We start from the raw sequence: 12,409 nt of genomic DNA on the forward strand, positions 1-12,409 counted from the left end.
TGCTTACCATAAATGTTGAATAAATCAGGTGAGACGCATCCTTGTGTAACACCTCGTAGCCGCACAGCATAGGAAAACTAACAGCTGACCATCGTCGGCCATTATTCGAGTGTACCAAATAGTGTTGCTGATTTGTGCATATAATAATTATCAGATTCTAACTTTTTATGGCATTTTGATAAGAAATATTTTTTCACATAATTGATAATTTTAACATAATTTTATACATATGCCTTGTTAGAAATAGTTTAAAATATTACATATAAGTTAACACATGCAATGTATGCAACATAATACGATGTGTATGTCATAATTGGTCTATAATAAACTAGTCATTGACAAGAGTTCAAGCTGAACGTGTGTTGCTTTCATTTCTGCCTTTTCCAAGACCAATTTTCACTGAATTTCCACCGCATTTGTAACAGGTTATGTTCCCAAAAAGGTCTAATAAGGCTGAGAAGTAGGTAATTGTTACGCCAATGTTAGTCCAATCAACAGCCATTTTCTCGTGGAATCCTGAGAATGAAGGTCAATTTCCTTGAAAATTTGGATTTAGGTAGTAATTATAACCCTTGTCCTGGGGGTTTTTGCCCTGGGGGTGCAAACAACCCCATCTGAGGGAAGAAAATTTTTTTAATCAAAATAACTATGGAAGTTAATAGATTAACCAAATCTGAGTAAATCTTACTCTATAAAATTTATACAATCATACTGTGTTTTTCCGCAACAATAATACTGTGTTTTTTCCTTAAAATTCGGAACACCCTGTGAAATATTCTAGATTGTTTCATTCATAGGAAATTCTGACCAATAGAAAGCTACAGAAATAAAAATTAAACTGATTATTTTTTTTTTATGATTTTAACTTCCAATCGTCCGGAGGGACCGCAGACTTTCGGATACAATTAGCGTCTCTTTGCAAAGACAATGACGTCGACTTTGCAAAGTAACAAGACACTTACTCAACACACACACTACACAATACACCTGAGTTAGTGATAAGTTATACAATAACGTGGCTAAAGGTTCTAGTTAACCAATGCCAGAATCAGAGGAAAAAAAAACTTCCAATCGTATAGTAAGATATTTGATCATGTGTTTAATTCTGTCCAATCAGATTAAAATTATACTGAGAATTATCTACTGTAGAAAATTACCGATATAATTTTTTTAAGTAGACTGTTTCTGTTTAATGGCAACCAGTTTCCTAGTTTTGACAACATGACAACTGTCACATTTAAGAAAATATCCATAATATACGTATTAAAAAATAATCTTAATAATAGCACACGACAGTAAGAATAAATAAGAATATAATGCTTCATTTTTACTCAAATTTGTTGTCATTGAGCAACAGCCACTCGAGCCCTGCGGGCTGTCGTGTCTAATGCCAGACAACAAATTTTCGAAAAACTGTCGCATTATTTTCAATTCATTCTCACTCTCTTGTGATATTATACCCGATTATTTTTTAATGATTTTAATTTCCAATCGTATAGTAAGATATTTGATCACGTGTTTAATTCTGTCCAATCAGATTAAAATTATACTGAGAATTATCTACTGTAGAAAATTACTGATATCATTTTTTTAAATAGATTGTTTCTGTTTAATGGCAACCAGTTTCCTAGTTTTAACAACTGTCACATTTAAGAAAATATCCATAATATACGTATTAAAAAATAATCTTACGAATATCACACGACAGTAAGAATAAATAAGAAAATAATGCTTCATTTTTACTCAAATTTGTTGCCATAGGGCAACAGACACTCGAGCCCTGCGGGCTCTCGTGTCTATTGCCAGACAACAAATTTTCGAAAAACTGTCGCATTATTTTCAATTTATTCTCACTCTCTTGTGATATTATACCCGATAAATTTTGATAATATCCCGTCGTCAAGTATATTACGTCAGATGCCCTTCGTTGCTACAAAAAAATACATTCGGTGACATTAATGAAAATTAATGTTTTAAAAATTATAAAAGTGATGACTTTCAACCGTCAAATATTTATAACAATTGTGTGTTTAATTGCCAGAAGTTCTACGGAGTATAAAAAAGAGAAAACTTGAATACTTAGGCCACCTGATGAGAGGACAAAAGTACACATTCCTACAAAATATAATGCAAGGAAAAATCCAAGGACGAAGAAATCCAGGCCGTAGAAGAATGTCCTGGATGAGAAATTTGAGAGAGTGGTTTGGCTGTACCACTAACGAATTGTTCAAAACAGCAGTAAATAAAATTAGAATCGCCCTAATGATATCCAATCTCCGATAGGAGAGGCACTCAAAGAAGAAAAAGTGTTTAATTGTACTAATTTGTACTTACATAAATAAATTACAATAAAATTTTGGTTTTGAACAGTTTTATTCATGAAATAATCACAACAAATTGCACTCGATCTCCAAAATTATTATCGAATTTTTGCCCTCGTGACACTTTGACATAATTTAACTACCCTTCGGGTCGTGAAATTAAAACTGTCAAAGTGTCACTCAGGAAAAATTCGATAATTTTAGAGATCATGTGCAATTACTACTGAAAATATAAAATATTGAAATTAAAATTCAATTATAGCATTAGGCTTTGTTATTATTCTGTTTTTTTTATTCATTCATTTATGTTTGACAATAAAAGAGATATACAGTGGAGTTCCGATATAACGAACCCCCATATAAGGAATTCCTCGATATAATGAATTTTTTTAAATCCCCTTCAAACGTTCATAACGCTCAATGTAAAAAATACCCCTATATAATGAACTATTTCGATTTTAACCTTCGATATAACGAATTTTTACGATTTGCGGAGATAAATTAAAACCCCTGTATAATGAATATTGGGTGTAACAAACCCCTATATTACGCACGCAACCTCTGTATTACGCTTTTCTCCGTTCCGAACCTCGTTTTAGCGTAGTTGAGTATATATAGTGGCGACTCACAGACAAGTCCAGACGTGAAAACAATCGGACCTGCTTCATTTACGTTTTTCCCCTGTTTTGGATATCATACTTTATAAGTTAAAACGCAGGTCTACAGTTATTCTGTAAATCATTTGTTAAACCAAGGTTAAGCGATGAGAAATTCGTTAATCCTAGAGGTTTGCATTCAGCTTTAAGAACCCCTTTTTAATGAATATTGGCCGCATTTAACCTCGGTATAACGAATATAACGAACCCCGTTATTGAAAAATTCCCGATATAACAAATTTTTTTTCGGACCCTTCAGATTCGTTATACCGAGGTTGTACTGTACTTTTATATTACAAAGGAGGTATACTATTTGGTCTTGATCAATATCATTCCAAATCTCGAGAGCTACTATATCTACCTCTTCTTAGGTTCTAAAAGGTGGCAAGCGCTGTCGTAGTCTTCTGCCAATTATGTCCCGCAAATGTTCGATCGGATTAAAATCTGGACTATGCGATGTTCAATTCAAAGTCCAAAGATTTACCTACCTGTTGTAAATATTCGGTTACAATTCGTGAACGTGAGGTCTTGCATTATTATCGTGCATTAGCAAAAAATTGTTACAATAACTGTTACTAAGTCCTTCGCTATGTAAGGTCACTGCTCAAACACACTTATCGCGGTAATTCCTTCTAGCGCGTTCCATTTCTCCCAAGGAACCAAAAAATGCGGATATAATTGAAACTTTAAATAATAAATCTACTAATTTTCAGAACAAACCAGACACTTTTTGACAGTTAACAATTTGACCTTTATCATTGTTTATTTACACATTACATAGTTTATTTACACATTTATTATTTATTGGTCTAGTTATACAATGCCTTTATATAATTGTTAATTTCTCATAGCCCACTTTAGGTTTGTTTATTAAACTAAGCAGAAAATGAGGATTTAGTGATGAAAAACATGGTTATTTGTTAACGGACCTACCTTTTTTATTATCCAACATACGCAAATGAATAAAAAATGTTAATAAGCCCTAAGGCTACAATGGAGTTTTAATTTTGATATTTTATGCAAAATTTTTCGACATACCTGTCTAGCAACAATATTATTACATCGATTTTCTTAAATAATAAGGCTATAACATATTAATAAAATTACTCAAGTCCGACAACAGGTTTAGGAAATTCGAGATGTCCCATTTTTAAGGTGGTCCGTTAATTTTTCCGGTGTGAGTAGTTCACACTGAAGAGAATCATTATTAAGTGTGAAATTTGTTTTAAACAGTTTTCAAGGAAAGTTCTTTGAATGTTAAATGAACACAAAGTAGTTCACACTGGAGAATATTGTTACAAGTCTGAAATTTGTTTTAGGCAGTTTTCTCAGAAAAGTAATTTGAAAACACATTTTAGATTGCACTCTGGAGAAAAATCTTACAAATGTGAAATTCGCTTTAAGCTGTTTACTCATAAAAGTTTTCTGGATGAACACAAAATCGATCACACTGAAGAAAATCCTTAGTGCGAAATTTGCTTCAAGCAGTTTTCAAGGAAAAGTGCTTTGTATGAACACAAATTTTTTTTTGTAACTTTTTCACACACATACAAACATAGGTACATAAGTACAAACATACACACCTACAAACATTTCCCCTTTTTAAATAGAAATCGAGTCAAATTTCTAAGCTCTGTAACTTTTGAATAGTATAACCGATTTTCAAAATTAGACATTCGTTAGAAATAGGCGAGCGGCAGCAACCCCTAAAATTACGTTATACCGACCACGAAATCAACTTTAAAGTGAATGACCAATTTTGGTGGTTCTTTATGTTTTCAAAGTCACTGAATATGAATATGAAGTTTATTTTTATCTAGAATTGGTGGAACATGTTCAAAAATCAAATTTTAGTCAAAAATGCGAAAAATAAATTTTGATGATTTTTCAATTTTGCCTCACTGTATCTTTGGTCGCTGCAAATTTTTCCTTTTGAAAATTTTATTGTATCATCTTTGAAGTATTGAAATAACGACGAGCGTTGTACAAAATGTTTATACAAATAAAAAGAGGAGTTGTTAATTTTTAAACAGTTTGTTGTTAGATTTCGTTAGTTTCAAGTTTATTTAAAAAAAATTAGTAACAAATAGTCGGAGAGATAGAAGCGGACTTTGTGCGTGATAAGTAATACGAAAAAACTATACGGGGATATGTTGAATCAGTTGTGTACATGACTTTCACCAACAGCCGGAACCAGAGTGGGGGCCGAGGGCAGTTATAAGGGAACAAAGTCGCGGTTTTTATTACTTTTTATGTGACGGTCATGATCGAGATAGTGCACCAAAATTTGGGAATAAGTAGGTCATGACGTAACTAAGTAAAATCTCCATGGGTGGCACGCTGGGTGGCCCACAAAGGGGTGGGGCAAGGGTGAATACAAAAAATATAATGGGTATTTTGCGACGTTCGTGATTTAGAGAGTGCACCAAAATTTGGGAATAAGTAGACCATGACATAACTAAGTAAAATCCTCAGAGCCGGAAACCTGAGGTAGGGGATAAGGGTAGTTATAAGGGGTCAAATTCGCCGTTTTTATTATTTTTCTTTGTAACACTCATGATTGAGATGTTGCACCAAAATTTGGGAATAAGTAGGTCATGAGGTAACTAAGTATAATCTCCAGGGGTGGAACGCTGCGTGACCGATAAAGGGGTGGGGGTAGGTGTTAATATAAAAAATATAAGGGGTTTTTTACGACGTTCTAGATTGAGATAGTGCACCAAAATTTGGAAATAAGTAGACCATGACTTAGCTAAGTAAAATCCCCAGAGCCGGAAACCAGAGTTGGGGATGAGGGTAGTTTTAAGGGGTCAAAGTCGCAGTGTGTATTATTTTTTGTGACCAATCATGAACGTCGCAAAAAACCTCTTATATTTTTTTATATTCACCCCTGCCCAACCCCTTTGTCGGCCACGAAACGTTTCACTCCTGGAGATTTTACTTAGTTATGTCATGACCTACTTATTCCCAAATTTTGGTGCACTATCTCGATCATGAGCGTCACAAAAAAAAATAATAAAAAACGGGAATTTGACCCCTTATAACTACCTTCCTCCCCCACTCTGGTTTCCGGCTCTAGGGATTTTACTTACTTATGTTATGGTCTACTTATACCCAAATTTTGGTTCACTATCTCAATCACGAACGTCGCAAAAAGGCCCTTATATTTTTTATATTCTTCCCTACCCCCACCCCTTTGTCGGCCACGCAGCGTTGCGCCCCTAGATATTTTACTTAGGTACGTCATGACCTACTTATTCCCAAATTTTGGTGCACTATCTCGATCATGAGCGTCATAAAAAAATAATAAAAACCGCGACTTTGCCCCCTTATAACTACCCTCGGCCCCCACTCTGGTTTCCAGCCGTTGGTGAAAGTCATGTACACAACTAATTCAACATATCCACGTATAGTTTTTCCATATTACTCATCACGCACAAAATCCGCTCCCAGCTCTTAGACTAAAACTTTTCAGCTTATAATTTTAACCAACACAGAAATAAAAAATAATTCCTGAAAAGTTTTCTGGAAAATTTTAAGTCAAAATATGCAGCAGGAAAAAAGTTATGTGACTTTATAGAGGAGCGGCACACCACAAAAAACACTTATTTCTCGAGATAAACTGTGTGGTGACATGTCCACGGTGTGATGAATGGATAATTTTGGTCATAATTTATGGTTTTGATGGTGCTGAAAACGAAAATTAGGTTTATTTTAAATTTTACGTGAGGGAACATTGGCAAAATCGCAATATTACCCTAAAAATAAAAAAAAAAATCGCATATTTTGCGTTTAATAACTCCATTTGTCCAAATAGCTCCATGTTCCATTTTAATATTTTTTTCTGAAATTTTTGTAGTATATATTTCTTACCTTTGTGAAGATAATGGTACTTATTTCAATATTTTTGTGTCATTATAATAAAAGTTACGAATTACTAATAGGACAGGAACCGAAGCTTTTCACCTCGCAATTTTTACAGAATCGATCGATTTGCTTAAAAATTTGAGAATAAGTAGTGGATAGTCCAAGGATCAAAATCTATATGGTTCCGAAAGGCGCTTTTACCATAGGGGTGGTTGCAACCCCATCTTAGGGGTGGAAATTTTTTATTATATTTTGACCGCAAAAGTTGATAAAAACATTCATTCTAAGCAAAAAATGTTCTATACGTTTTTTTGATAAAATTAATAGTTTTCGATTTATTTGTTATCGAAAGTGTTAGTTTTGTATAGAAAAAAATCAATGTTTTCCGATAAATACTCATTTACGATTCACTCAATTTTTGCCGTAAAAAATTTTTTTTTAAACAAAGTTCTTGGAAATTAATTAACCTACAATTTTATATTGAAACATTTTTTCGTATCCCTGGTGCTAATCTTTCTATTCTGAAGAAAATTGCATTTTTTACCAAACTACAAAAATTCGTTATTCCCTTTTAACTCCAGTTTTTTTTAAAACTAACCATTCTAAGCCAGTCAAACTTCTATAATCTATTAATAATACATAAACAAATAAGAATGAATAAGGCCAATGACTAAAAACACTGCTAACTTACATTATTTGCTTCCAATTGGATTTCTCCTTTTTTTTTCAAAAAAATATATTGATTTTTTAACCGTAACTTTTTTATTTTTTATCTTAGAAAGTCTGGTAAACAACAGTTTTGTAGGTTTTTTAAGGTCTATAAGACTATTATTACTAAATCGTTTTAAAATCCTCAGTCGCAAAAAGAGGTGACTTTGAAAGGGTTGTTAAAGGTGGTTTTTGCATGTTATTACAAGTTTTAATTGTCAATACCTCACTCAGTTTTTGATGTAGAAAAAATTTTTTCAAACCAGGTTTTTGGAAATTAAATAAGTTACAATTTCATATTTAAACATTTTTCCGTATTTCTGATGCTAATCTTGATATTCTGAAGAAAAGCCATTTTTTCAAAACTACAAAAATTCGTTATTCGCTTTTAACTGCATTTTTTTAAAAACTAATCATTCTAAGCCGGACAAACTTCTAGAACATATTAATCATACATAAATAAAAAACACCAAATAAGGTTTATGACTAATTTTAATTAGAGTGGTGATTAGAGGGTTGCTTGCGATCACTTTTCGCTGAAAAAATCGGGGACTGACATTCTTTTCATTATAAATCACTTAATTTTTGAGCTGGAGACTTTTTTTATTTTTAAAAATCCAGGAGGAAAATAAACTTCCTGTAGCTGGCTGTATACCATAAATCACAAAAATACCAAGTTTCTTGTAAAAGGTATATATTAAAATACCCTAAATAAGGGTCACAATACAAAACGTTTTCGGATTAAGGAATCCATCATCAGTGTTTAAAAGCCAAAATTTGCATGCCTGAGCCACCAAAATGTATCGGGTAAAAACCCTTTAAATGTAAATAATAAGGATGTTTTACATATTTATATAAAATTCATTGGATGGTATAGATAAACCTGGATGTTACCCAGGGCAACACAGGACTCTCTCCACGTGGTTGGAACTTTTTTTGGAGAAAACCTCACATATTGGATTTCAATGGCCAACTGAAAGCCAGAGTTGGCCATTGAAATCCAATATGTGAGGTTTTCTCCAAAAAAAGTTCCAACCACGTGGAGAGAGTCCTGTGTTGCCCTGGGTAACATCCAGGTTTATCTATACCATCCAATGAATTTTATATAAATATGTAAAACATCCTTATTATTTACATTTAAAGGGTTTTTACCTGATACATTTTGGTGGCTCAGGCATGCAAATTTTGGCTTTTAAACACTGATGATGGATTCCTTAATCCGAAAACGTTTTGTATTGTGACCCTTATTTAGGGTATTTTAATATATACCTTTTACAAGAAACTTGGTATTTATTTTTTATTTTTGGAGATAGATATTTTTAGGTACTTTAATTTAGTTTGAACAAGTTGTCCTCAAAAAATGCATAGTTTTCCCGTCTTTTGACTTTGAAACTACAATATTTAGCATTTGACGAAGAAGAGTCAACATATAATAAAGTATAGCTCGATTACTGTTGGTCTTAAAGAAAATTTAAAAGACCGGTTTTGTTTACTTTTTCATAAGGTACATTTTTGTTCAGTAAAATTGTTTTGATAAAACGAAAACTTTTGGAGTTATTAGCAGAAAACTTATTAAAAACATTGATTTTTTCGATATAAAACTAACACTTTCGATAACGAATAAATCAAAAACTATCAATTTTATCAAAAAAATGTATAGAACGTTTTTTTGCTAAGAATGAACGTTTTTATTAACTTTTGCGATTAAAATATAATAAAAAATTTCCACCCCCGAGATGGGGTGGCAACCACTCCCATAGTTAAAGCGCCTTTCGGCATGATATAGATTTTGATCCTTGGACTATCCACTACTTATTCTCAAATTTTTAAGCAAATCTATCCATTCTGTAAAAATTGCTAGGTGTTGTCCTATTTTAAGCTTCATTACTTGGACTATAAAAGTGAAAGGTGCAGATTCCTGAATTTCAAAGTTTAATCGCAAAAGTTGAGTGACACAATTTGAAATTTACCTTTTTAGTCAAGTTTATGTTAAGATATAGGGTACAAAGAATAAAATGTTTTATAGAAACAAAAATTCGAAATAAAGCTTATTTTCGTTTTCAGCGCCATCAAAAACATAAAGCAAGACCAAAATTAGCCATTCATCACACCGTGGTCAGTATCTCGAGAAATCAGCTTTTTTTGGAAGAGTACCACTCATCTATAAAGTCACTTAACTTTTTTCTTATTGCATATGTTGACTTGAAGTTTTCCAGAAAACTTTTTCATGAATTATGCTTTATTCCTGTGTTGATTAAAATTATAAACTAAAAAGTTTGTCACTCAACTTTTTTAAGTAAACATGAAACTAACGTAATCTGACGACAAAATGTTTAGAAATTAATAACCCCTCTTTTAATTTGTTTAAACACTTTGGACAAATCTCGTTGTCATTTAAATACTCGAAAGATGACACAGTAAAATTTTCAAAAGGAAATATTTACAGAGACCAATGATACGGTAAGGTAAACATGAAAAATCATTAAAATTTATTTTTTCGCATTTTTGCATAATATTTGATTTTTGAACGTGTTCCACCAATTCTAGATAAAAATAAACTTCATATTCGGATCGACCGACCTCGAAAATATAAAGAATGACAAAATTTTCCATTCACTTGTCATGATCGCTTTTTTGATTTCTAAGCCTCAAATTGGAGGTGTGACCTTAAAAGGTAATAATTAATTAATGATCAATACTATCAGAAGCCGCAGAGATCGAACTAAGACTTTTGAAATTTTTGGTAGTTTTGGTGACGAGAACGAAAAACAGACCAAAACTCGAGAGGGCCGTAAAACCCACACCCTTGGACCAAAATGGATGGTTGATATATTTTTCTTAAACTGGTTGCTTAAGTCAGGTTACCTAAATCGAAAACTTCGCGTATATTATACTGTCGCATGTAGGGGAGTGGTGCGCCACTGGAGAGAACTGCAGTTCTCTGGGATAGCTTACAATTAATTTAAAATCGATTCATTTCTCTCCAAAAGTAAAAAAAATAAACTGGTATTTCACTTTTATGGACTTATCTGGTGTTCCACTTTGTCGAATTAATCTCGAAGAGAAATTTCGCTTTTAGTCATTTCAAACCGTCAACATGCACCGGTTGTATTTTTTATTCTCATTTCTCGTTTGCGGGATTTCCGCCGAACAAGTAAAAGTTTTTAGACCGTTCGGATTCGTTAATAAATTATTTTTCGGTGATCAGCAGACGGTCGTTAGTAAACTACCTTTGCCGCTGGAATTTGTGCTACAAAGAATTCAAAGCGCCTATTCAACATATGTGCACGAAGATCTAAGTAGACCACCCACATGGGACAGACCGGTGTACACATACACGGCAAATACCAACAATCAAAATCATGATGGTATCAATAATTTGCATACAGCTCATTCAGTTCAAACCACAGAAAATCTGTTTGACATTATTAATAAGGATACTAACAAAACTAGTTCTGAAGAGTTAGAAGCAGCAACAGAATCTGAAGAAACTACTTCTTTTTATGAAATTGAAGATTTTACAGAGGACTATTATCAACAGAATGAAGTTTCTAAAGACAAACTGTTTGAAATAATCAACAAAGACACAAACAAAACCAAAGAGGAAGAGTTGTTTGAAGCAATTAATAATGTAGGGAGTACCTCTAACGAAAATATTATCCATATTACACCAAAGACTTCAACTTATTCTTCTGTTAGTACTGAAAGTTTGGAAGTTCCAAATGACAATGATGTTGAGATTAATGTTACCTTAAGTCAGCCAGAAATAGCTTAGGAATATATCTTATTTTGGTAAGTTAAATTAAATCCATAAAGTAAAATATGAATATTATTTCACGAGTTTGCGACTGCTTTGGATTGTAGCTGGGCATTCGAAATCCAATAGTCTAAGAGTTAGTGAACCCTCCGAGTAACGGTCTTCCTGTAAGGCTACAAATTTGTATAGTAATAATTCATAGCACACCAAGGCTAAAAATCATGACCTGGCAGGCATCAGCCCTGCACGTGTATCTACCAGATGAATCGAAAAGTGCATAGTTTAGGGGTAAAATAAACTTTTTCCTGTAAAGTTTAAATTTAAGTATGTGTTTGAGTAAGTCATTTAGAAGAAATGTGTACAATTACAGGCGATTCCGAACAGCATAAGACCTGGCCAGGCGAGGGGAAAAATTAGGGTTTTTTCCTAAAATTATGTTTTTGGCATCAAACAAAGTTTTTTTTAGATTTTTTGAATCATTCCAAACAGAAAAGGTCTTTAGTAACTTTTCTCCTAGGTTAATAGTTTTTGACATATAAGCAATTATAAATTTAAAAATTGCAAAATCGGCATTTTTCAACCCGAATCGGACATTTAAGTGAAAATTTCAATGTTGCCAAGGTAGGTAGATATTTTTTAAACATCGATTGATGAAATACCGAAGACTTTTTTGCAATATAACATCGAAACCCCTTTGTTTTTTAATTGCTAATCAAGCGGGCACGACACTGTAAGATATAGTGAGGACGTTTGACTTTGCATAAATTCATTATCCAGAGAATGGGCAAATTTGAAGAGAAATCCTAAAAAAGGGCGTTTTTTATTTTTAAATTAGGACTTTTTGGCATATTTATAATACTAGTGACGTCATCCATCTGGGCGTGATGACGTAATAGATGATTTTTTAAATGAGAGTAGGAGTTGTGTGATAGGTCATTTGAAAGGTTATATAATTCTCCATTCAGTAACATAAACATTAACATAATTGTTTATACAGGCTGTACAAAATTTTTTTTAAAAATTAATTTACACAAAAAGAAGAACAATTTTTTGCACACCCTGTATAAATAATTATATTTACGTTTATATTACTAAATAGA

At 32.6% G+C, this 12,409-nt stretch overlaps 1 protein-coding gene across 2 annotated transcripts in view; it reads left to right on the forward strand.

Annotated features, from left to right (window-relative positions):
* The window catches only part of LOC114336052 (uncharacterized), a 76,026-nt gene that overhangs the window by 27,409 nt on the left and 36,208 nt on the right, over positions 1–12,409 (forward strand). The window contains exon 1 of one of the 2 annotated variants that reach the window (XM_028286366.2): positions 10,649–11,344. The exons of the other annotated variant lie outside the window; for it this stretch is intronic. Within the exon in view, the coding sequence (XP_028142167.2) occupies positions 10,650–11,327 (678 nt within the window). The 5' untranslated portion in view covers position 10,649 and the 3' untranslated portion in view covers positions 11,328–11,344. Of the gene's footprint in view, positions 1–10,648; positions 11,345–12,409 lie in introns of those variants that run through there. 2 annotated transcript variants of the gene reach the window in all.

Source organism: Diabrotica virgifera, chromosome 1, assembly GCF_917563875.1.
Source record: "Diabrotica virgifera virgifera chromosome 1, PGI_DIABVI_V3a".
Taxonomy (NCBI): domain Eukaryota; kingdom Metazoa; phylum Arthropoda; class Insecta; order Coleoptera; family Chrysomelidae; genus Diabrotica; species Diabrotica virgifera.